Source organism: Heteronotia binoei, chromosome 1 (genome assembly GCF_032191835.1).
Source record: "Heteronotia binoei isolate CCM8104 ecotype False Entrance Well chromosome 1, APGP_CSIRO_Hbin_v1, whole genome shotgun sequence".
Taxonomy (NCBI): domain Eukaryota; kingdom Metazoa; phylum Chordata; class Lepidosauria; order Squamata; family Gekkonidae; genus Heteronotia; species Heteronotia binoei.
The window spans coordinates 259,716,165-259,738,893 of record NC_083223.1 but is presented as its reverse complement, the minus strand read 5'-3'; the positions used below and the strand labels follow the sequence as shown (position 1 = coordinate 259,738,893).

The 22,729-nt window shown below is 47.9% G+C and overlaps 2 protein-coding genes across 2 annotated transcripts in view; both read left to right on the top strand.

The window, feature by feature from the left end:
- The window catches only part of FKBP2 (FKBP prolyl isomerase 2), a 325,209-nt gene that overhangs the window by 21,720 nt on the left and 280,760 nt on the right, over positions 1 to 22,729 (top strand). The gene's annotated exons all lie outside the window — the stretch shown is intronic.
- Positions 3,549 to 22,729, top strand: part of FERMT3 (FERM domain containing kindlin 3) — a 46,409-nt gene continuing 27,228 nt past the window's right edge. Inside the window, exons 1-5 of the mRNA XM_060254550.1 lie at positions 3,549 to 3,750; positions 13,219 to 13,386; positions 19,612 to 19,845; positions 21,389 to 21,514; positions 22,501 to 22,669. Coding sequence (XP_060110533.1) covers positions 13,227 to 13,386; positions 19,612 to 19,845; positions 21,389 to 21,514; positions 22,501 to 22,669 — 689 coding nt within the window. The 5' untranslated portion in view covers positions 3,549 to 3,750; positions 13,219 to 13,226. The remainder of the gene's footprint in view (positions 3,751 to 13,218; positions 13,387 to 19,611; positions 19,846 to 21,388; positions 21,515 to 22,500; positions 22,670 to 22,729) is intronic.

The window sequence follows — 22,729 nt, the reverse complement described above, 5'->3', positions numbered from 1 at the left end:
AGAAATTCAGCAACCTGAATACATTTGGCAAATCTACACAGATTCCGCTCCAACCTGGATGGCCCAGGCTAGCCTGATCTCCTCAGATCTCACAAGCTAAGCAGGGGCAGCCCTGGCTAGTACTTGGATGGGAGACCACCAAGGAAGTCCAGAGTTGCAACTTGCTGCACCGAGGCAAGTGATGGGAAATTCTTTTCTAATACTGTCTAATTCGCTCTTTCCTAATAACCATCTTTACCAGATCCAGGGAAACTGTGTTGGGTTTCATACCCTTTCAGTAGCATAGAATCATAGAGTTGGAAGGGACCTCTAGGGTCATCTAGTCCAACCCCCTGCACAACGCAGGAAACTCACAAACACCTTTCCCTAAATTCCCAGGATCTTCGTGTAGGCAGTCCTTCATGTCTTGGTCAAGCAGTCCATGTGGAACGCTGCCTGCTTTAAGATTCTTCCCTTTGGGAGGCTTAAGTTCTTTTAGCCTTGAAGATGGATACCTGCGGTCTGCCATCTGGCATTGCAAACAGTGTCCCTATCTTATCTCCAAGGCTGCTCCTTGCAGGCTAAGGATGAGCCAGACTTTAATCAGGGGCATTCTCTTCTTTACTCACAACAGGCCTTGCGTCCAAAGAAAATCTGAGCATCACTGACATGGCGTGACAGTGGCTCATATCTCATTTGATTTTGATTGTTCCTTGTCAATCCAGTTTCACCATGACTGTGATAGGGTGCCAGAGTGGCTGTCGCAGATGAGATATTGAGCATGACAAGGTGCCGAACAGCATAGACCAGGGGTGTCGAACTCATGAGGGCTGGATCTGATAAATGAGACCTTGTTGGGTTGGACTGGGCCATGTGTGTACCTATTTTAAGATTAGGTAGCAGAGATAAAAACTTTGTAAAGGACAATTAAATGTATTTCTTTAAAAACTTAAAACATGCTTAAAATGTTAGTACTTGTTGGTCTTAAAGGTGCTTTCTTTGTATTTCTCCCATGGGATCCAGGGAACGGGAAAGGAGCTGTGGCTGTTTCCTTCCTTCCCCAGAGGACTGGGGGGGGGAGCTTCAGCCAATAGAAGGAAGAGAGGCTTGGCTCAGTTGCTCTGCTGTGTGATTGAGAGAGCCTGGAAAAACAATCCCTGCCTCGCCGCCCCCTTCCCCAAGGGAGGAGCCTTAGCCAATGGAGAAAATAGAGGCTTTGCTCTGTAGTTCCTATGCAACTGAACAAGCCTTGCAAAGCAAGCTGTTATAAAGTATAGGGAGAAAGAAGATGACAACCATTTGCTCGGGGGCCTGATAGCCCTCCGGGGGCCTGATTTGGCCCCCAGGCTGCATGTTTGACACCCCTGGCATAGACCCTTACATATGGTCTGGAAGAGGTGTTTTCAACAACAGCTGTCTGGTGCAGCTGTTCATATGCTCAAGGCCTAGGGTGGTTCAGTAGAGAAGCTTTTCCGGTAGTTTTTCACAGCAGTTCTCTTTTTCCTTCTTAGCAGCTAATTCAGCCTCAGAAGTCCTTACTGTAATAGGATTGGGGAATTCAGGGCTTGCGGCGGGGGGAGGGGGGATACAGTTGCTTTTTCACACATCTCAGCAAAAGGAAGCTGAATTGAGAATGTATGCTGGTTATCCCATATTGGGTTGAAGAGCACAGGCTGTAGCTCGGGGGAAAGCAAAAGGAAACGGCTGTGTATCCTTTGTATTTGAATAAAATAAAATTCAGAAACGGCATGAACAGGTTTGCATGCCTGCCAACTAAGTGAGGCTAAGGTAGGGAGTCTTGGAGAAGTAAAATATCCCATTTGGGGAGGGTCCTTTCAGTTTTGGAGGGAGGCGCTAGAGGACAAGGGATATGGGGTAGCTCACAACTGCCGTGCCTCCTCCCCTCTGAAGCAGTGGAGCAACTCCAAGGCAGGGCCTGGTAAGTGCTCACAGCAACAGGAAACGGCTGGGTCAGAAGGGGAACCACAGTCATAGCTGTGACTCTTTGTCCCCTCCCATTTCTCAGGAACAGACCTTTTGCAGCTCAGAAACATGTCTGGGCTGTAGCCTTATCTGTCTTATCGGCAAGAGGCCGGGTCAATATGGAGCAGCAGTGCAGAGAAGAAAAAAGCATCCAACTCATTCTATGACTGAGTGAGGAGGGGGGTAGGTGTTGAGGCAGGATGCCATTGTAAGTGTTCTGCATGGAGCAGCAGACACCCTGCAAGTAACGTTCCCTCTAAGCTGTGGAGTCTTGCGAGCAAAAATTCTACATCGTGAGCTACTGGCATTAAAGTTGTGAGCGATTGCATAAATTATTGTGCTCTGGGGTCATCCTTCCTGCGTTAAGGCAGAAATGTGTGAGCTGGAGGCTAAAAATCTGTGAGCTCGCTCACGCTAACTCAGAGGGAACGCTGCCTGCAAGCGTACGACTGTCACAGTTGGGAATGTCTAGTCCAGCTCTCCCACTGTTTTTCTACTGGCAGGAAACGATGGGGTCACCGCCTTCAGATCAGGAGATCTTTTTCTTATTGTCCTTTCTTTCACCTGCATATATTGACCTAGCCCAGGGATGGCCAAACTTTCTTAATGTAAGAGCCACATAGAACAAATGCCAGATGTTTGAAAGACGCAAGACAGGAAGGAGGGAAAGGTGGAAAGAAAGCAACTTTACATGCATTCTCTAATCCGCTAGCTGGCTTGGCTTCTCAAAGCTGGCCAACAGGGTGGTGGAGAGCCATTTTGGTGTAGTGGTTAAGTGTGCGGACACTTATCGGGGAGAACCGGGTTTGATTCTCCGCTTGCAGCTGCTGGAATGGCCTTGGGTTAGCCATAGCTATCGCAGGAGTTGTCCTTCAGAGGGCAGCTGCTGTGAGAGCCCTCTCAGCCCCACCCACCTCACAGGGGGTCTGTTGTGGGGGGAGAAGATATAGGAGATTGTAAGCCGCTCTGAGTCTCTGATTCAGAGAGAAGGGCGGGGTATAAATCTGCAGTCTTCTTCAAGAGCCACACAATATGTGAGAAAGCCATATGTGGCTCTTGAGCCACAGTTTGGCCACCCCTGGCCTAGCCAGTGATACCTTTTTAAGCGCTCTTCCAGTTGCCCAGGCAGCTCCTCTGGCCAGTAGGAAAAAGGGTGTTTTCCTAGGGTTGCCTGGTCTCCCCAGTCACTGGGAGATGCATAGAGTTGCCAACTGCAGGTTGGGAAATGTCTGGAGATTTTAGGGTGGAGCTTGGGGAGGTCAGGGACCTCAGTGGGGTGCAGTGCCATAGAGTTCACCCTCCAGAACATCCTTTTTCTCTAGGGGAACTGATCTCTGTAGTCTGGAGATGAGCTGTAATTCTGGGGCATCCCCAGGCCCCACCCAGAGGTTGGCATCCTCACAGCGTTGACTGAGGCCTTTGTGTTAAACAACGGGTTAGCCAGCTTTTCTGCTCTGAAGTGTACTTTGGTGTGTTTATAATGCAAGATACCACTATAAAGAGCCACTGGCAGGTGCTCACCTGGCTCGGCCAACCCAAGGAGCTGAACAGTTTCCTACGCAGAGCAAGCGAGTTTGCTCAAAAGTGGAAGTCATTTTGCAAGGGGGTGGGTTCGAGCATGTGGCGTGCGCAGTGAGGAAGTTGATAAGGGAGGGAGAGGAGAACGCCCTGAACGTGGTGCAGTGGGGGCCCAAGAGGCATGCTGTGACAGTCCCGGGAAGCTTGGGCCCACATTCGAATCCACATCAGAGGCATCCAGGTCTTGGTGGTGAAACCAGCACCTTAAAGGTACGTTTCCTGTGTCCTTTTAAGGGTGCAGCAGCAAGATCCAGAGGTTCCTCTTTTCTCCTTAGCTGTTCCTGGGCAGGGCCACTTGGTAAACTGATCATAGCTCAAATTCTTTTCTTTTGGGCTCCGCTGGAGCAGAGTCCTATGCCAGGAAGGGGGGGCCTTCTTGGTCTGTTACAGCAGAGCGTCTTGTGCAGGGGTGGCCAAATTGCAGCTCAGGAGCCACATGTGGCTTTTTCACACATATTGTGTGGCTCTTCAAGTCCCTGCCACGCTGTTGGCTGGCTTAGAGAAGGCATTTCTCTCTTTAAATCACTATGCGAGCCAGCTGGTGGCATTTAAATACATTTAAAGTTGCTTTCTTTCTACCTCTCCCCCATGTATTTGCCTGCCTGCCTTCTGGCTCACCTGACTTTCATGTCTTATGGCTCTCAGACATCTGGAGTTTATTCTATATGGCTCTTAGTTTAAGCGAGTTTGGCCACCCCTGGTCTTATGGCACCTCTGCCTTGAACCATTAAAGGGTTATGGTCTTTTCATTAGATGCAGGAAGAAGTCAGACCCATACACACATTGTTAACCATGAGGTTAAAGCTAAATGTAATCTGTAAAGTATGCTGTCAGGTGATCTGAACATCTCAAATTTCACGTGCTATTATTTGAGAAGTATGGTTCGTACCATCATCTATACTAGATATAAGAGCTATACCCATTTTGGAGCTAGGAGGACATGTTCCCCACTTACTTACTTACTTATTTATTTTGATTTATATCCCACTCTCCCCGCCAAAGCAGGCTCAGGGCGGCTTGCAAGTTAGGACTTCTGTCTAAGGGGAAATCCTCCCAACGTAGAATTCTCGGTTAGCCCAAAGTTATGTAGGACCTTTATGCAGTTACAATTTAATTGCCCCTTTTCAGGTGCTGAGTCGCCTCTCAAGAATCTCTTAGAGTGGATATGGCCTTGCCCATTCTTGTACATCTTCTCCAGTTTGGTGTAGTGGTAAAGTGCACGGACTCTTATCTGGGAGAACCAGGTTTGATTCCACTTGCAGCTCCTGGAATGGCCTTGGGTCAGCCATAGCTCTGGCAGAGGTTATCCTTGAAAAGGCAGCTTCTGCCAGAACTGTCTCAGCCCCACCCACCTCACAGGGTGTTTGTTGTGGGGGAGGAAGGTAAACAAGATTGTGACCGCTTTGAGACTCTGAGATTCGGAGTGGAGGGTGGGATATAAATCCAATATCTTCTTCCTCCAGTGTCCTTATGGGCTTCAGCCTAAACTGAAATGGATTATGCCATGTTTTGATAAATGGACTATGTTTCCTCTAGTGGAATTAGAGCAAAAGGTTCCATTCCTCTTAGAGGATTCAGATTCTAAATGTACTTATTTTGTTGCTCAATTTCTAGCAGCTGCCTGTTTTATAAATGTTGCAACTGTGACATAAAAATGGAATTTATGTGACTTTTTTCGAAGTGAAAAATCATCTACATCTCCAGTTTTGAGAGTGTATTGAACACACCTTGGAAGTTGCTTTATACCAGGGTGGCCAAACTTACTTTATGTAAAAGCCACAAAGAATAAACATCAGATGTTTGAGAGCTGCAAGACATGAACATCAGATGTTTGAGAGATGGAAGGCAGACATAGATAAGGGGAGGAGAGCTGGAAGGAAAGCAACTTTAAATGCATTCTCCAAGCAGCCAGCAGCTTGGAGTGATTTAAAGAGGTGCCTTCTCCAAGCTGGCTGTGGGGGTCTTTGGAACCACACAATATATTGTATAATTTGGGAGCATAATTTGGGATTTGTATAATATGGGATGTAAAAGGAAGATACAAATGATCTTAAAGGACCCTTCACATCCGGGTCACTTGCTATTTGAGATCTTACTCTCAGGTAGACGATATAGAGTGTTGAAGGCTAAGACAAATAGATTTAAGGGCAGCTTCTATCCAAGTGCTGTGGTTAAGCTAAATGCAGGGTCATGGATGGTTATTTGTTTTTAGATGCATTTAAATGGTTTATGTATATGTCCTTTTTTGGGTGTTGATGTGTTGGTATGTTTGTGGAAGAGCACCTCATTTCGTTGCTCTCATTTTCTTTTTTTGAGAACAATGACAAATTTATCTATCTATATCTGTGAAAAAGCCACATGTGGCCACCCCTGCTTTATACCTAGTCTGACCCTTGATTCATTAAAGTCAGTATTATCTTCTCAAACTGGACGTGGTTTTCTATGGTCTCAGGAAGGGGTCTTTCATATCACTTACTACATGGTCCTTTTAACTGGAGAGACTGGGGACTGAACGGGAGATCTTCTGTATACCAAGCAGATGCTCTTAACACTGAGCCATGGCCCCTCCCTGCAGCAGCCACTCCCATTTTATTTTTTTGTTATCCATAAAGTACTATTAAATTCCATCATAAAATATTTTAAATGCAGTTGCTTTGACTACAAAGTGAAGAGCAGTACTTAAGAAACCATCCCTTCAGGAACACCGAGTTATAATTATCCATTGATTCAAGAATGCTTTGACTACAAGGAGCAACCAGTTAAGCTGGATGGGAGAAAAGAAAAATTGCGGCAAGAAATGGAAACTTTGCTAAAAAGGGACTTGGCTGTGGGAATGGATGTGGCAAGGTTTGATGGGAAGATAACAGCCCTATATTAAAAGCTACGTGGTACGTGTTGGATGTCGGGGAGAGGTTGGCGATCTGGCTGGTGTACCGTCCGCCTAACGCACCGGCCAGCGCCTTACCATCCCTGATGGAGGCGGTGTCCGGCTGGGCGTTGGAGTACCCAGGGCTTCTGGTCCTGGGTGACTTCAATGTCCACGCCGATGACGCGGCGTCCACTCAGGCGATGGACCTAGTGTCTTCCATGGCGACACTGGGACTCTCCCAATTTGTTACGACTCCCACACATCAGGCTGGGCACACATTAGATCTGATCTTTGCGGCCGGGATTAAAGTGAACGAAATCGCGACGGAGGCGATACCATGGTCGGATCACTTAGCCCTCAAGGCTCGTATGGAGACGCTACCACAACCCTGTAAGGGCGGAGAGCCTATTTTGGCTCGCCCGCGGAGCCTGATGGACCCGGAACGGTTCCAAACAGCTCTTCGGGATCCTTGGCCCCCTTGCGATTCCCTTGATGCCCTGGTTGATGCCTGGCAAGACCGGCTATCTGGGGCAATCAACGAGATCGCACCCCGACGTCCTCTGCGCCCTCGTTCAAGGCTGGCTCCCTGGTATACCCTGGAGCTACGCCGGCTGAAACAAGGACTCCGACGACTAGAGAGGCAGTGGCGGCGCACTCGTGGCGAAGCGGCGAGAACATCCTACAGAACGTTTATGAGGTCGTATGAGATGGCAGTCAAGACCGCGAAGAAGAAGTACTTCGCGGCCAAGATTGCGTCTGCAAATTCGCGCCCGGCACAATTGTTTAAAATAATTGGACATTTAACTACACTGCCCCAGGGCAGACCAAACGTCAAAGAATTAGAAATAGGCTGTGAGGCTTTTGCGAAATTTTTTGCAGACAAAATCACGTCGCTCCGCCAGGACCTGCCCATCACCTTAGATACAGCACATGAGCCCGAGGCCCCTTGCCTGTCTTCTGATTTAATTCTGGATCATTTCGACCCGCTCAGCCTGGAGGAAGTTGACGGAATTCTCTCCTCTGCGCGCCCTACAACTTGTGATTTGGACCCATGCCCCTCCTGGCTAATTAAATCCTGCCTGAGGGAGCTTGAATGTCCTCTACGGGACATCATAAATAGATCCCTCTCGGAGGGGCGCTTCCCATCATCCCTGAAAGAGGCTTTGGTCCGACCCCTCTTGAAAAAAAGTACAGCAGACCCGGCCGAATTGGCAAACTACCGACCGGTCTCCAATTTACCGTTTTTAGGTAAAATGATAGAGAGGGCAGTGGCGTCGCAGTTGCAGAGTTTTCTGGATGACGCTTCCATCCTAGACCCTTGCCAGTCCGGCTTTCGCCCGGGTCATGGGACGGAGACAGTACTGGTCGCCCTGGTAGATGATCTCCAACGGCATCTGGATCGGGGCGGTGCGGCGGTGCTGATGCTGTTAGATCTGTCGGCCGCGTTCGACACGGTCGACCATCGGCTACTGACCCACCGCCTCGCCGATATAGGGGTGAGGGGGTCTGCCCTACAATGGCTCTCCTCCTTCCTCGAGAATCGGGGACAAAGGGTGGCAATTGGTGGTGAGCGGTCCCGGAGGCACACACTGGATTGTGGAGTGCCTCAAGGGGCAGTTCTCTCACCAATATTATTCAATATCTATATGCGCCCTCTTGCCCAGATTGCCAGGAGATATGGACTTGGGTGCCACCAATATGCAGATGACACCCAACTCTATCTGCTGATGGACGGCCGGCCTGGCTGCGTCCCTGAAAATTTAGACCGGGCCTTGCAGGACATGGCAATGTGGTTGAGGGGGAGCGGGCTGAAATTGAATCCAGCGAAGACAGAAGTCCTTTGTCTGGGTCGGGGCGCCCGGGAAGGGGAAATACCTCTCCCGGTCTTCGACGGGGCGCCACTGAAAGCGGCGCACCGGGTCAGGAGTCTGGGAGTTTTACTGGAGCCTTCTTTATCAATGGAGGCCCAGATTGCAGCCACTTCCAAGTCAGCCTTTTTTCACCTGAGGCGGGCAAGGCAGTTGGCTCCCTTCCTAGAGCGCCAAGACCTGGCAACGGTACTTCACGCAACGGTCACCTCGAGACTGGATTACTGTAATGCCCTCTACATGGGGCTGCCTCTGTACCGAACCCGGAAGCTGCAGCTGGTGCAGAACGCAGCGGCCAGACTGTTGTTGGGGCTCCCTAAATGGGAGCACATACAGCCTGGGCTGCGCGAGCTGCACTGGCTGCCAGTTACATACCGGGTTCGTTACAAAGTGCTGGTCATTACCTTTAAAGCCCTATATGGTCGAGGACCTGTCTACCTTAGGGACCGTCTCTCCCCATACGAACCCCAGAGAGCACTGAGGTCAGCTGGAAAAAACTTGTTGACCACCCCCGGACCGAAAGAGGTGAAGCTGCAATGTACCCGTAACCGGGCCTTCTCCTCTGCAGCCCCGAACCTATGGAACCAACTTCCAGAGGAAATGCGGGCCCTGCGGGACCTTGAACAATTCCGCAGGGCCTGCAAGACCTTCCTCTTCCGACTGGCTTTCGCTGACGAAGAAAGAAATTGCTAATGACTACCGCCATTATAAAAGCACAACTAGCATTAGCACTTTTATCAACTTAATTAAGTGATTTTAAACCTATCAGAATTTTTAATGTTTAATGTTAATGTAACCTTGTCTTTTGTATAAGGGAAACTGAATGATGTTGTTAGCCGCCCTGAGCCTGCTCCGGCGGGGAGGGCGGGATATAAATAAAATTACCTACCTACCTACCTACCCCCAGTTACAATTCTGCTTGCAGCTGGTTATTTAAAAGGAATGACTAACCATGGCAACAACACAAAATCTTTGTGGGAAGCAAACTTCAAGCAACAGAAAGTAACTAATGAATCGGTCCTTTCCCTGCTGTTTCAGGGCACATCACTGAGTATAAGCATAAAATTATTAGCAACTATGGAGAGAATTGCCAAATAGCCTTAAGTAGACTCCTTCCTGAACAGTTTCCTTCCCCTCCTCCTCCCCCCCAAAAATAAAAAGATACCTCATGTAATTCTGAGTAGACTAGTCACTGTGGTACGTCTCACGTACTTTGATGATGGCACCTCACAGAACATGGAAATTATTGGCTCCCTTCATCATGTTATTGCACCACTTTTCACAAAAAGAGAAGCTCACTGAACTCTTCACCTCAACCGTCATTTCTGAGGACTAGAAATCTGGCAGGCAAAGTGGTGGGGAGCTCACACAAAGGCTTTGGGCAGCAACTGAGGCTCATGAATTACTTCAGTGGGTGATAAATGTCAGCTGAGGTGTTTAGAATCAGCCAGACAGGAGCTCACAGCAGCAGAAAAGGAAGGAGCACAGAAAGCTTCACACTAGAGCAGAGAGATCTGCATAAGCATTTTGACAGGAAATATGGAGGGAAGGGAGATGGGACAAACTGTGGCAAACTAACATCTTCGCCGCGGCTCAGGTCTTTGATCACAAGTGTTACTATGGATTTTTATTTAAATCAGGAAGCGGTTGTGGTTGAACAGACAGTGCTGCTTCAGACAGCTGTATGTGTAATTTTTAATGCTTTCTTTTATTAGCAAATCCACAGCAAACACATCACACTGAAGAATTCGCTCAGCTCAGTTTGTTGTTATGCTGGTCCTCCATTTTCAAAGAGTTTTCTGACCTATAGTCTGAAGTGGTACAGTCTCTATTCTACCACCGCAGCCCCACATCATCTTGCCGTTGTCTGTGAACCACTTCTAGCATCTTCACTATAAACAGAAAGTATGGGTGTGTGCAGTGCCGGATTAGACCCTGTGGAGGCCCCTAGGCAGTCAAAATCTCAGGCCACCCCACAAATTATCTGAGCACCCGCTGCGCTACCCACGACCCCTGCTGCAGCCTGCAGGCACCTTCTTAAAAGCCCCTTTTACTAAGCTACAGGGGAGAGGCAGAAAGGGGCAGCCACACCAGGCAAGTCAGGCAAAGAGCTGCTCAGTTGCTGGCTGCGTGTGCAGGCTGGGAGGGCTGCAAGCAGGGGGGAAACTGAGAGGAAAGCCAGCCCAGGGCCCCTAAAGGCATGGAGGCCCATAGGCCAGTGCCTACTTAGCCTAATTGTTAATCCGGCCCTGCGTGTGTGGTGGTAGGAAAGCCACCATTTATAGGGTTTCCAGGGCAAAATAGATGATGCTGAGCATTCTCTGATGAGAATTTTTAAAAAATCATTTCTAGAGTTTCTGGATGTCTCATGATCAGAACTTAATTTCCAGGCATGTAGAACCTGATTTGAATTGGGGGCGGGGAGGGTAATTAAACTGCCCCCTCCTTTTCAAGGCTGAGATGATCTCAGGAGGAGCTACTGTTTGTCCTACTGAAGACACTTAGGTAGCCCATCAGTCCTAATGGGATAAACAGCAGATCCCTATTGCCATTTTGGTTTGAGAAAATGGAGCCCGGGGGTGGGGAGGGTTAAGCCCCTTCTTCTCGTACACTGTGGTCCCAGTCCAAATTGGGCCCTGCATATCACAGAATGGCTATTAGCCACAAGGTATAGCTGGAACTCTCTGTCAGAGGCAGTGATGCTCTGTTGTCTTGGTGCTTGGGGGGCAACAGTGGGAGGGCTTCTGGAATTTTGGTTCTTATGGTGGACCTCCTGATGGCACCTGGTTTTGGGCCACTGTGTGACACAGTGTTGGACTAGATGGGCCACTGGCCTGATCCACCATGGCTTCTCTTATGTTCTTAATTGAGTTCTCAGCAGAAAACTCAGCATTCCTTATATTGTCCTCTAATTGGGGGCAGGGGAGTGGCTGCTTTGGCATCAAAAAGGTGCTGTGGAGTCCTGACCTGGATTTCCCAGGCAAGCCCGACCTTGTTGGAAGCTAAACAGCATTGATCTGGCAAGTACTTGGGTGGGAGACCTCCTTGAAATACCAGCAATCATGAGGGCAGGGACAGACTTTATTCAGGTACCTCTCTAAATATCTTCCAGGCCCCCAGTATTAATCAGTCACCAGAGGTCACCATGACTTCCAAGTGCACACACACAAACACACACAAATACAAAAATACCCAAAAAAGAAAGTAAAGGTGCTGTGGGGGGAGCAAGAGCACCTGAGCCAACCACACTGGGGTCTACTAGGCATTTTAAATCACCTTAAATAGTGATGGTGGCAGCATCCGAAGGTCAAAGGTTGGCTAGAGCTGTGGTGCTTGACTCTTCTCATGTGGCCCAGCCCCTCCACATAACCAGAGCATTCCGAGAGCTGAATCCTATGGTTCTATTGGTGGTGCTTTCCCCCAGAATAGGAAGCCTAACTGTTTCTTGCCTTGAAGGAAAAAGCTGCTGTTAGTAGACCAGATCCATAGGGGTCAGAGGGGCTCAGTAGGGTTGCCAATCCCCAGTTGAGGGCAGGGGATCCACCAGTTTGGAGGCTCTCCCCTCGTTTCAGGGTTATCTGAAAGCAGGGTGGGAGAGAAATGTCTGCTGGGCACTCCATTATACTCTATGGAGACCGATTCCCATAGGGTCAAATGTGGCTCGGGAGCCTCATGTGGCTCTTTCACACAAATTGTGTGGCTCTCAAAGCCCCCACTGGCCTGCTGGCTGGCTTGGAGAAGGCATTTGTCTTTTTAAATCACTTCTCCAAGCCAAGCCAGCCAGCAGCTTGGAGAATGCATTTAAAGTTAAACTTATTTTCTTTCCACATCTCCCTTCCCCCCTCTATTTCCCTCCCTTCCTTCCAGCTCTAAAAGAACTGATGTTAATGTCTTGTGGCTCTCAGACATCTGATGTTTATTCTATGTGGCTCTTGTGTTAAACAAGTTTGGCCACCCCTGCCATAGGGTATAATGAAGAATTGATCCAGGGGCAACTGGGGGGTGGGTGGATGCTGTTTTTTGAGATAGAGGCATCAAATTTTCAGCATAGCATCTGAAGCCTCTCCTCAAAACATCCTCAAAGTTTACAAAAAAAATAGGACGAGGAGGTCCAATTCTATGAGCCTCAGAAAAGGTGCCCCTATCTTTCATTATTTCCAAATAGAGGGAAATAATTTAAAAGGTGTACAGCCCCTTTTAATGTGATTGCCAGGACTCCTTTTGGAGTTCAATTATGCTAGACATAACTTTGCTCCACCCCCAAAGTCCCCTGGTTCCATCCCCAAAGTCCCCAGATATTTCTTGAGTCAGACCTGGCAACCCTAGGGCTCAGTGGCAGAGCTTCTGCTTTGCATGTTGGAGGTCCCAGGTTCAATCCCTGGCATCTCCATTTAAAAGGATCGCATGATGCGAAAGAGCCTCTGTTTAAGATTCTGAAGAACCTCTGCTAATCTGAGTAGACAATAATAATGGACCAATTATTCTGTATAAGGCAGCTTCATGCGTGGTTGTTATTTGTTGGTGTTCAGCAGTTGCTGTTCTGGTAATATAAGAATCAGGCCTGAGATAATGGCTAGTGTGTATGTTGAGCTGAACTGATATCCTGGGATCCTCAGATCTTTGAATAGATTCAGAGCAGACACAGGAAGTTCTCCCTTACACAACATATAATTCTTGTATGACTTCACCATCACGAGATACGATGGCCACTAGCTTAGGCAACATAAAAGACAGTTAGAAAAATGCACAGAGGGACTCTGTCAATAGTCATTAGTCCCGATAGCTAGATGGAACCTCCAGGTAAAAAGGCAATATATCTGTTTATCAAATGCTAGAATGAAATTAAGGAATTGTATCACCTATGTATTTGGGCTAGATTGATCTTTCAGTTTGATTCAGCTGGACTCATCATCAAGCTATTGTCTTTTCTTGCCTCTCTAGGACTCACCATGGCTGGTATAAAGACAGCCAGTGGGGAATATATTGATGACTCTTGGGAGCTCAGCGTGTTCGTGGAGGATCTGGGACCTGAGGCTGATCCAGTCCCACTCCGAGTGTCCGGCAGCATGCATATTGGAGGTGTCATGCTCCAAATAGTGGATAAATTAAGTAAGTCCCCAATTTGTCTTTCTTTCATTTATTTGGAAATGCTAGAACAAGCTTGTGAATACATAAACATATATATAAAAACATTTTATTGGTTACACTAGGGGGGACAGAAGGGGAAGGAAAAAATTCTATTGTCTCCCCTCCCCCCCAGTGCTGGCCCCAGCTTCCCCCCATATTCTGGTCCTATCCACCAACTCTTCCGCCTGTTCTGGTTCCACTATGAATTCTTTTATCCCGTCCAACAAAGTTTAAGTCCTGCGGCACCTGGTGGTGTTCTATTATTGCCTTTTTTGGGATCTGTCTTGTAAAGTAAGAGCCCCGTGGTTCAGAGTGTTAAAGCTGCAGTCCTAAGCCCTGCTCACGACCTGAGTTCAATCCCCGGTGGAAGCTGGGTTTTCAGGTAGCCGACTTGAGGCTGACACAGCCTTCCATCCTTCTGAGGTCAGTAAAATGAGTACCCAGCTTGCTGGGGATAAAGCGTAGATGACTGGGGAAGGCAATGGCAAACCACCCCGTAAAAAGTCTGCCGTGAAAACGTTGTGAAAGCAACATCACCCCAGAGTTGGAAACAACTGGTGCTTGCACAGGGTACCTTTTTCCTTGTAACAGGTTTTCTCTGGGTAGCCAGTGAAATAATAAAAATAAAACAATAATAGAACATAAGAACATAAAAGAAGCCAAGTTGGATCAGACCAATGGTCCATCCAGTCCAACACTCTGTGTCACACAGTGGCCAAAAAAACCAGGTGCCATCAGGAAGTCCATCAGTGGGGCCAGGACACTAGAAGTCCTCCCACTGTTGCCCCTCCCAAGCACCAAGAATACAGAGCATCACTGCCCCAGACAGAGAGTTCCAACAATACACTGTGGCTAATAGCCGCTAATGGACCTCTGCTCCATATGCTTATCCAATCACCTCTTGAAGCTGGCTACGCCTGTAGCTGCCACCACCTCCTGTGGCAGTGAATTCCACGTGTTAATCACCCTTTGGGTGAAGAAGTACTTCCTTTTATCGGATCTAACCCAATTGCTCAGCAATTTAATTGAGTGCCCACCAGGGTTCCCTCTAAGCTACAGTCTTGTGAGCAAAAATTCTACTTTGTGAGCTATCGGCATTAAAGTTGTGAGCTACAGCATAAATTAGTGTGCTCTGGGGCCATTTTTCCTGAGCTGAGACAAAAATGTGTGAGCTGGAGGCTAAAAATCTGTGAGCTAGCTCACACTAACTCAGCTTAGAGGGAACACTGGTGCCCACGAGTTCTTGTATTGAGAGAAAGGGAGAAAAGTTGTTCTTTCTCGACCTTCTCTATAGGAACTTCAGGAACAGAATGAAAAGAGAAATTGCTGAATTACAAGTTGTTGCAACACTCAGAACAAACATACAACACCCCCAACAACCTTTAGGTATTTCTCAGCCTAGAGCTGGCAACCCTAGCACTGCTTTCCAGACAGTGCCCAGTTGCTGTTCCATCTTGTGGACACAGGAGTGAACTAAGCCCAAAGACAAGGCTAGAGCTTCCGGCTGAGCACCAAAAGGTCTGACTGACTGTGTAGCTCACAAAATGCAATACAGATGGGTCTCTATCCAGTTGCATGTGTGTGTGGTGGTGGTGGGGGGGGAGAAATACCAGTGACTCAGCTAGGAATTGTGGTCAGATCCTTTTTCCCCTGTGGGTTTCTGGAATCTCTCTGATAAACATGAGGACACTGTCACCCTTAGGGACTAATGTTAATCCCTTTCATCCCTCCTTGGTTTAGGGGTGTGATAACCAGGCCAGGAAATGACACGACTGTTCATAAACTTAGCTCCTCTTTGGTCATTTTACCATCCAGCTTGGTTTTTGCAATCCTGTGGATTTCACGGGGCGGGGTGGGGGGGTGGGGAGGTGTGGTCATTTGCATGAAGGTGGGGGAAACAACGTCAGCATTGTAGTATGGAGATGCTGATAAAACCTGGAGGGGGAAATTCCTTCCACTTAATAAGCAACTATTTATGATGGTACTAGGGACAGTCTCTACTTCCAGGTCCCTATTTTATAGGTAAATTAGAAGATGATGCTATTAGATTTATATCCCACAGTATACTCTGAATCTCAGAGTCTCAGAGCGGTCACAATGTCCTTTACCTTCCTCCCCCACAACAGACACCCTGTGAGGTGGGTGGGGCTGGAGAAGGCTCACAGCAGCTGCCCTTTCAAGGACAACCTCTGCCAGAGCTATGGCTGACCCAAGGCCATTCCAGCAGGGGCAAGTGGAGGAGTGGGGAATCAAACCCGGTTCTCCCAGATAAGAGTCCATGCACTTAACCACTATACCAAACTGTCTCACTACCCCATCACTGTCCCCGATAGGAATGCCTAAAAACAAACAAACCTTAGCTGAAGCAAGTTTCAAAGGGTGGTTGTACTGGTCTGTAGTAGAACAGCTAGATTTGAGTCCTGTCATACCTTGGAAAGCAACAAGAACATCTTGTTGGTCTCCAGGGTGCTACTGAATTCGAATCTATATTAGCTGAAGCTGTTGTTCTTCAAGGTTCATCCGTTTATAGAGGCTTCATCTGGGCAGAGAGGCTGCCTCTTATCTCTGGAGTCTTTAATATTTATTCAGGTTACTTACATAGTCCACCACTGGGAGTCAAGACAGATGACACAGAGTGAATCATAGAGTTGGAAGGGTCATTTAGTCCAAACCCACCCCCTGCACAATGCAGGAAATCCACAAGTACCTCCCCCTTTCAGGCCCCCCACCTCAGTGACCCCTGTTCCATGCCCAGAAGATGGCAAAAACCTCCAGCTCTTGGAGCCCTGGCCAACTAGTTTGGAGGAATTGCCTCCTGGCCCCAAAGTGGTAAACAGCATTTTCCTGGGCATGTAAGAAAGGGCCACAAGAATTAAGCACTGATGCAACCCTTCCTGCTCTCCTTCCCATGATCTGTCTAAATTCACAGAATCAGCATTGCTGTCAGAAATCTGTCAGAGTCAATACCATCAACAAGATTGGGGACATTAAATAAACAATGAAAAAGGATTAGAGTTGTAAAACCAATCAGAAGTCAGCAAAGCTCTTTAAGAGTTAACAGGACACATTCAATGATGCAAAATTACACAACAGGAGCCAACCCATGGCAAGCTATGCACAGTTGCACAGACCACCTTCCCCAATGACCAGGGCCAGATTAACAGTTAGGCTAACTAGACACTAGCCTATGGGCTCCACACCTTTAGAAGCCCCAGGCCAGCTTTCCCCCCCAGTTTTCCCCTGCTTGCAGCCCTCCCAGCCTGCACACATAGCCAGCGACTGAGCCACTCTTTGCCCAACTTGCCTGGTGTGGCTACTGCTGGAGTTGTTGCCAACTTTGGTTCTCTCTGCCTCTTCCCCACAGCTTTGTCAAAGGGGCTTTTGAGAAGGTGGCTGCAGGGGGGGGCGTGGGTGGGTTCTCCAACTTTGAGATAATTTGCAAAGGGCCCCATGAGATTTTGACTGCCTAGGGGCCTCCACAGGGTTTAATCCAGCATTGCCAATGACTTATCCAAGTATCTTTGTGAACTGTTTGTGCTACCCTTGCCTGCATAGAAAAGCCATCCTGCATAATTCAGTTTTGCTTGGTTTGCGGAAAGCCAGGGGAGCTGGGAGCCTTCCTGACTTCTTCCGGCAGGCCTTTCCTCCAAGCTGGAGGCCACAATGGAAGAAGCATGAGTACAGGCAGTTGCTGACTTTGCCCATTTGCAGGCTGGCACCTGCAACACATGCACCTGCATGTACCCGACACGCTAAGGCACCATGCAATGCATTTCCTGCCTTTTTTACACCTTCCAGCCACTATGGTATATTTTGAATTGCTCAGCATACTGTAGAACAATTATGGTTTTCTACTGTAGCACAAGACGAAATTGTCTTGGCTTTAAATCAGCAGAGGACAGAAAATTTTTACAGCATGCTGTCAGCTGGTTAAGAGCCTTCCGCAATGAGTGATAGTGGACGGTACATGCAGGTTTGTTCCAGGTTTTGGAGAGGGGGCCCAGGGGCCCCCTTCCCCTTCCCCTCCTCCGCCTACCGTCAGGCACTTATGCCCACCCACTCCCCTGCATGCTTTCTACCTGCTTGCAAGTCCTCCCTGTATCTGCTCTCAAGCACTCCCACTGCAGTGAGCAGGGCTAATCCTGCCACTAGGCAAACTAAGCAATTGTCTAGGGCACCAGCCTTCTGGGAGCACCAAATTGGGCACCCCTCCATGTGACTCAGTGATATTAGCAGTGCGGGGGGAGGGTGCCAGACAGTCTAGGGCTGACTGTGGCAGCAAGTGCAGCAGGGAGAATGGGTGATGGACAAGGCTCCCGCCTCCCTCAAAGCCGGTTTGGTGTACTGGGAGAAGCGGGTTTGATTCACCACTCCTCCACTTGCAGCTCCTGGAATGGCCTTGGGTCAGCCATAGCTCTTGTAGGAGTTGTCCTTGAAAGGGCAGCCGCTGTAAGAGCTCTCTCAGCCTCACCCACGTCACAGGGCATCTGTTGTGGGGGAGATTGTGAGCCGCTCTGAGATTCAGAGCGGAGGGCGAGATATAAATCCATCATCATCTAAGCTGTGGAGGCTTGTGAGCAAAAAGTCTACATTGTGAGCTACTGGCATTAAAGTTGTGAACGAGCGATTTGGCTGCTGCATAAATTAGTTTGCTCTGGGGCCATTGTTCCTGAACGAAGACAAAAACGTGTGAGCCAGAGGTTACAAAAACTGTGAACTAGCTCACACTAACTCAGCTTAGAGGGAACACTGGCAATAGAATGCTAGGAGGTGAAAGGGTGGGGGGGCTGCTGGCAGCCAGTGGGCCCTGCCAGAAACCCTGTGTCCCAGCATCTGCTTTACCTCAGGGTATACTGATGCCAGCCCTGAGTACATATCTGCTTAGCCTGACAATGAGAATGTGAGTGTTACAAGTATGCGCCTGTTTTTATGTATGAAATATTGGCTGGTATCTCTATTTCCAAATGCCATCTTCCTGACAAAATTTAGACTGATGCAATTGATGACAAAACACTTCTCTCATTCCTGTATCCTCCTGTATTAGAAGCAGCCACTGGCTACTGCTGAAAGCAATGTGTACCTTGGGAAATCACAGTGCTGCAAAACTGCTGTAAAGCTTATGTGGCTCACTAGTGCCGGCACTCTGTCATAAGGCACCGTTGCAGCTGGAACAGCGGCAAGTTAAAACTATCAGTGAGCTCTCCAAGGTGTTTCAAAGTGTCATGTTTTAATTTGGTAACTGCTGGACAGAAATGTAATGCAAGGAAATGAGTGGAGGGAGGTATATTCTGTGCAAAAACTAGCTTCGGTACACTCTCATGTGATTTTTGAACATGGAAAATGCTACAAGAATTTACAAGTGAGGAAAATAAGAATGCGGAAGAACCCACAGTCTGGGAAATAAATTCTGGGTTCACAAACAAACTGTAGTTAAAATATACCATGGTTTGCTGTTTTGTCCAGCCTGTGTCCCTTTCATTACATGTAGATTCAAGTCCAATAGCACCTTAGAGACCAAAATGGTTTGTGGCAAATGAGCTTTCATGAGTTAAAGCTCCCTTTGTCGGATTCTGCCATTACATGGTCCTTCATCCAGTTATGTACTGCTTTACAGATGCTATTTGCCAGGGTTTACATAGGTGCAGAAAGAATCTCAGACTTATTTCCATTTTGCTGGCTCCCTTCTTTTCCTGTGGCTTTCATACTGAAACCACAGAACCCTTGTGTGTATATTTATGTATCTACCTTGATCCCTGCTCAAAGCTGTGGTCCATCTAGCTGAGTATTTTCTTCTCTGGCTGGCAGAGCCAGTTTGGTGTAGTGGTTAAGTGTGCGGACTCTTATCTGGGAGAACCGGGTTTGATTCCCCACTCCTCCACTTGCAGCTGCTGGAAGTCTGGGGTCAGCTATAGCTTTCATAGGGGTCATCTTTGAAAGGACAGCTGCTGTAAAAAGCTCTCTCAACCTCACAGGGTGTCTGTTGTAGGGGTGGGGGGGGGGAGGTAGTGGAGATTGTGACCACTCTGAGACTCTGAGATTCAGAGTACAGGGCGGGATATAAATCCTATATCTTCTATCTTCTTTTTTCCAGAGAAGAACCATTCCCAGTGTCTGATTCCCCAGCAGGGATCAAGCCTGGAACTTTCTGCATACAAAGTATGTGATCCAGCTGAGCTTCTTCTCTCACTCCCTTGCTTTTTCCTGCAGAACTGCCGCGAGACTGGTCAGACCACGCCCTGTGGTGGGAGCAGAAGAAAAGGTGGCTCTTGAATACACACTGGAGCCTGGATAAATACGGGGTTTTGGCAGATGCCCGCCTGCTCTACACACCACAGCACAAGCCGGTGCGTCTTTCCTTGCCGAACCGGTGCGTCGTTCATATCCGAGCCAACTTTGCCCAGCCGGTCTTCACCGCGGTGATCGACATCTGCAGGGTACTTGGTGAGCACCCCACAAGGCAGAGGGTGGTGTGAGAGCATCACAGTGGGCAGTAACATCCCTCTGCAACACTCAACTATTCCTTATTCTGTGAAGAGAAGAAGAAAAAATAGGTGCACTGGGAAAATAATTTTATTTATATTTGTAGATTCCTATGTGTTTTGCGTGATGTTCCGTCATGGGATCTAACCAGGGCTAGAATTCTAGCAGGAGCTCCTTTGCATACTAGGCCACACACCCCTAATGTAGCCAATCCTCCAAGAGCTTACAAAAAAGACCCTTGTAAACTCTTGGAGGATTGGCTACATCAGGGGTGTGTGGCCTAATATGCAAAAGGAGCTCCTGCTAGAATTCTCCCCCTCGATCTAATTAAGAACAAAATAAAATAATGCAATAACAAGAAATTTAAAATGTTCAGACTGTTGTATAAAAGAAGTTTTATGACTGAGCATAATTTTTTTTCTCCTAAGGAGCCGCATAGTTGGTCTATTTTGTAAAGTTAAATAACATATCTAAGGTTTTTGTCATAAGGCAGGCCTGCAGTAACCAGGATAAAGCTATTTGTACACATTTGTAGAGTCACAAGGTGTGCAAAATTTAACATATAAGAGAATTTAAAATATGAGCGCTGATGTTATTATATTATATTATTTTGTTTTGCTTTTAATCAGCTCACCTGATGAAGCAGCATACAAAATGTGTAGGGATCTACTAATATACATAAAAATACTTTCATGCTGTAATTCCTTCCCCTCCCTCTTCTCTTCCTGGACTCTGTATAGTTGCAGCCTCCTTCTTCAGTTGTTCTATACTGGATGTTCCTATTCAGAATTTAGACATTCTACTTCTTTACTTCTGACTCTGGCGTTCCAGATGTTGGAAGCTCAGGTGACCCTTGCAAAAGGAAGACTCCGCTTTTAATGGCTGTATAAATGAGAGAATTTGGCTTGTGGTGCAGGGGAGAGAAAAGTCATAGCTCCCAGTAAATTCTCTCATAAAAAGCCATCCCTCCTAGCTCCATTCTCTTGTGCCCAGGTCATCATAAGAACATAAGAGAGGCCATATTGGATCAGGCCAATGGCCCATCCAGTCCAACACTCTGTCACACAGTGGCCAAAAAAACCCCAGGTGTCATTAGGAGGTCCCTCAGTGGGGCCAGAACACCAGAAGCCCTCACCCTGTTGCCCCTCCCAAGCACCAAGAATGCAGAGCATCACTTGCCCCAGACAGAGAGTTCCAACAATATGCTGTGGCTAATAGCCACTGATGGACCTCTGCTCCAGATGTTTATCCTCCCTTCTAGTTCCTCCCTGCAATAATAACATTGACAAGAAACCTAGAGAGCTGGGATTTTCAAGAAAGAGACTAGATTTTAGACATGAGACTAAGTGCATTGCTGGTTAATGTCCCAGTCCCTCTAATGAACTGAGTCAAGGCAAGAAGGTCACAGGGGAAGGCAGCATAACTGGTGCCTTGCAGGACACCAAGAAAGGATAAAGCAGCAGGTGAGATCAGCCAGGGGTCTTAATGGAGCTCCCCCCTGCAGGTATCCGTCATCCTGAAGAGCTGTCCTTGCTGCGTGCACCTGCTGAGAAGGAGAAGCGGAAGCACAAGGAGAAAGAAGGAAGTGCCGCAGAGTCCTATGACCTGACAGGAGTCCGGCTCCCAACAAGTGAGTTGTCTGGGGGGAGGCCAAATGAGCACATGTGCACATCCTCCACCTTCCAAAGCAGCCATTTTCTCCAGGCCTTGAATTCAGCAGGAGCTCACAGGAGTGCAGCTCCTGAACCTTTCTGAGGGTTCCCCCTCTTCCTCCCCACCTACCTTGTCCATTGAATAGTAGGTGCAGCTGCATAACAATCCCTGGATTAGGAGAGTGGGCAGACAACCAACCACCAGGAGCTTTGTCACACCCCCAACAGCCCTCATTAACCCCTGGAGAAGCCCGTGCCACCCTTTCTCCACTTCTTATGTGATTTGGGGTGGCAGGTGGCTTGCTGGCCTTTTGACTGGGGGGGCAGCCAAGGAGAGCCCCAGGCAAGTGAGGCCTGCTTGAACTGGCAGGATCTGCAGTCAGCCCAAGCAGGCCTTGCTCACCTGGGGCTCTCTTTTCTTGCATCGGGTTGCTTTTGGCTGGGAGGGGCAGCTAATGAGTTCTGCTAATGAGCTCCACCACTTAGTTTTCTACAAAACAACCTCTGATGCATTGTGTAACCCAACATAATTATACAAAAAATCTGGAGGCCGCTACATGTAGAACACTGCTCAGCAAGATGGGAAATGGAAGTAGAAAAAACAGTTGTGGAGTGTGGACCTACAACAGCAGTCTGCTTTTTATCACCTTCCAGTGTTTTTTCAGCCCTGCTTTGTCCTAACACTAACAAACACAGATCCCTATTTGTGATTCTTTTAATCTGCTAAAAACATTCTCATGATTCTACACTGCCCACTTATATTATGAATTGCTGCTTCCATTCCCATTTTGTCTGATGAAGTCTGCTTAAGGGCATACGAAAACTTACATTCTGAATAAAATTTAGTTGGTCTTAAAGATGCACTTGTCTACTGCTTTGTTCTATTGCTTCAGACCAACACAGCTGCCTACTGGGATCTGTCTGTTTCCTCATCTCTGATCTCCCCCATCCATCCTAACCCCAGATGCCGAGCAGCAGCTGTTCCGCGGGATGCCTGCTCACTTTTCCGACAGTGCCCACACCGAAGCCTGTTACAGAATGCTGTCCATCAGTCAGACGGGGCTGACCCCTGAGCAGCTCTTGCGCATGCAGCGGCCAGGATCCCTTGTGGAGAAGACTCAGATCAACAGCCGGTAAGGAACACTCATGTACCTTCTGTTATTGAGTGGTTGAAGAAAGCAACTGAATTTTGT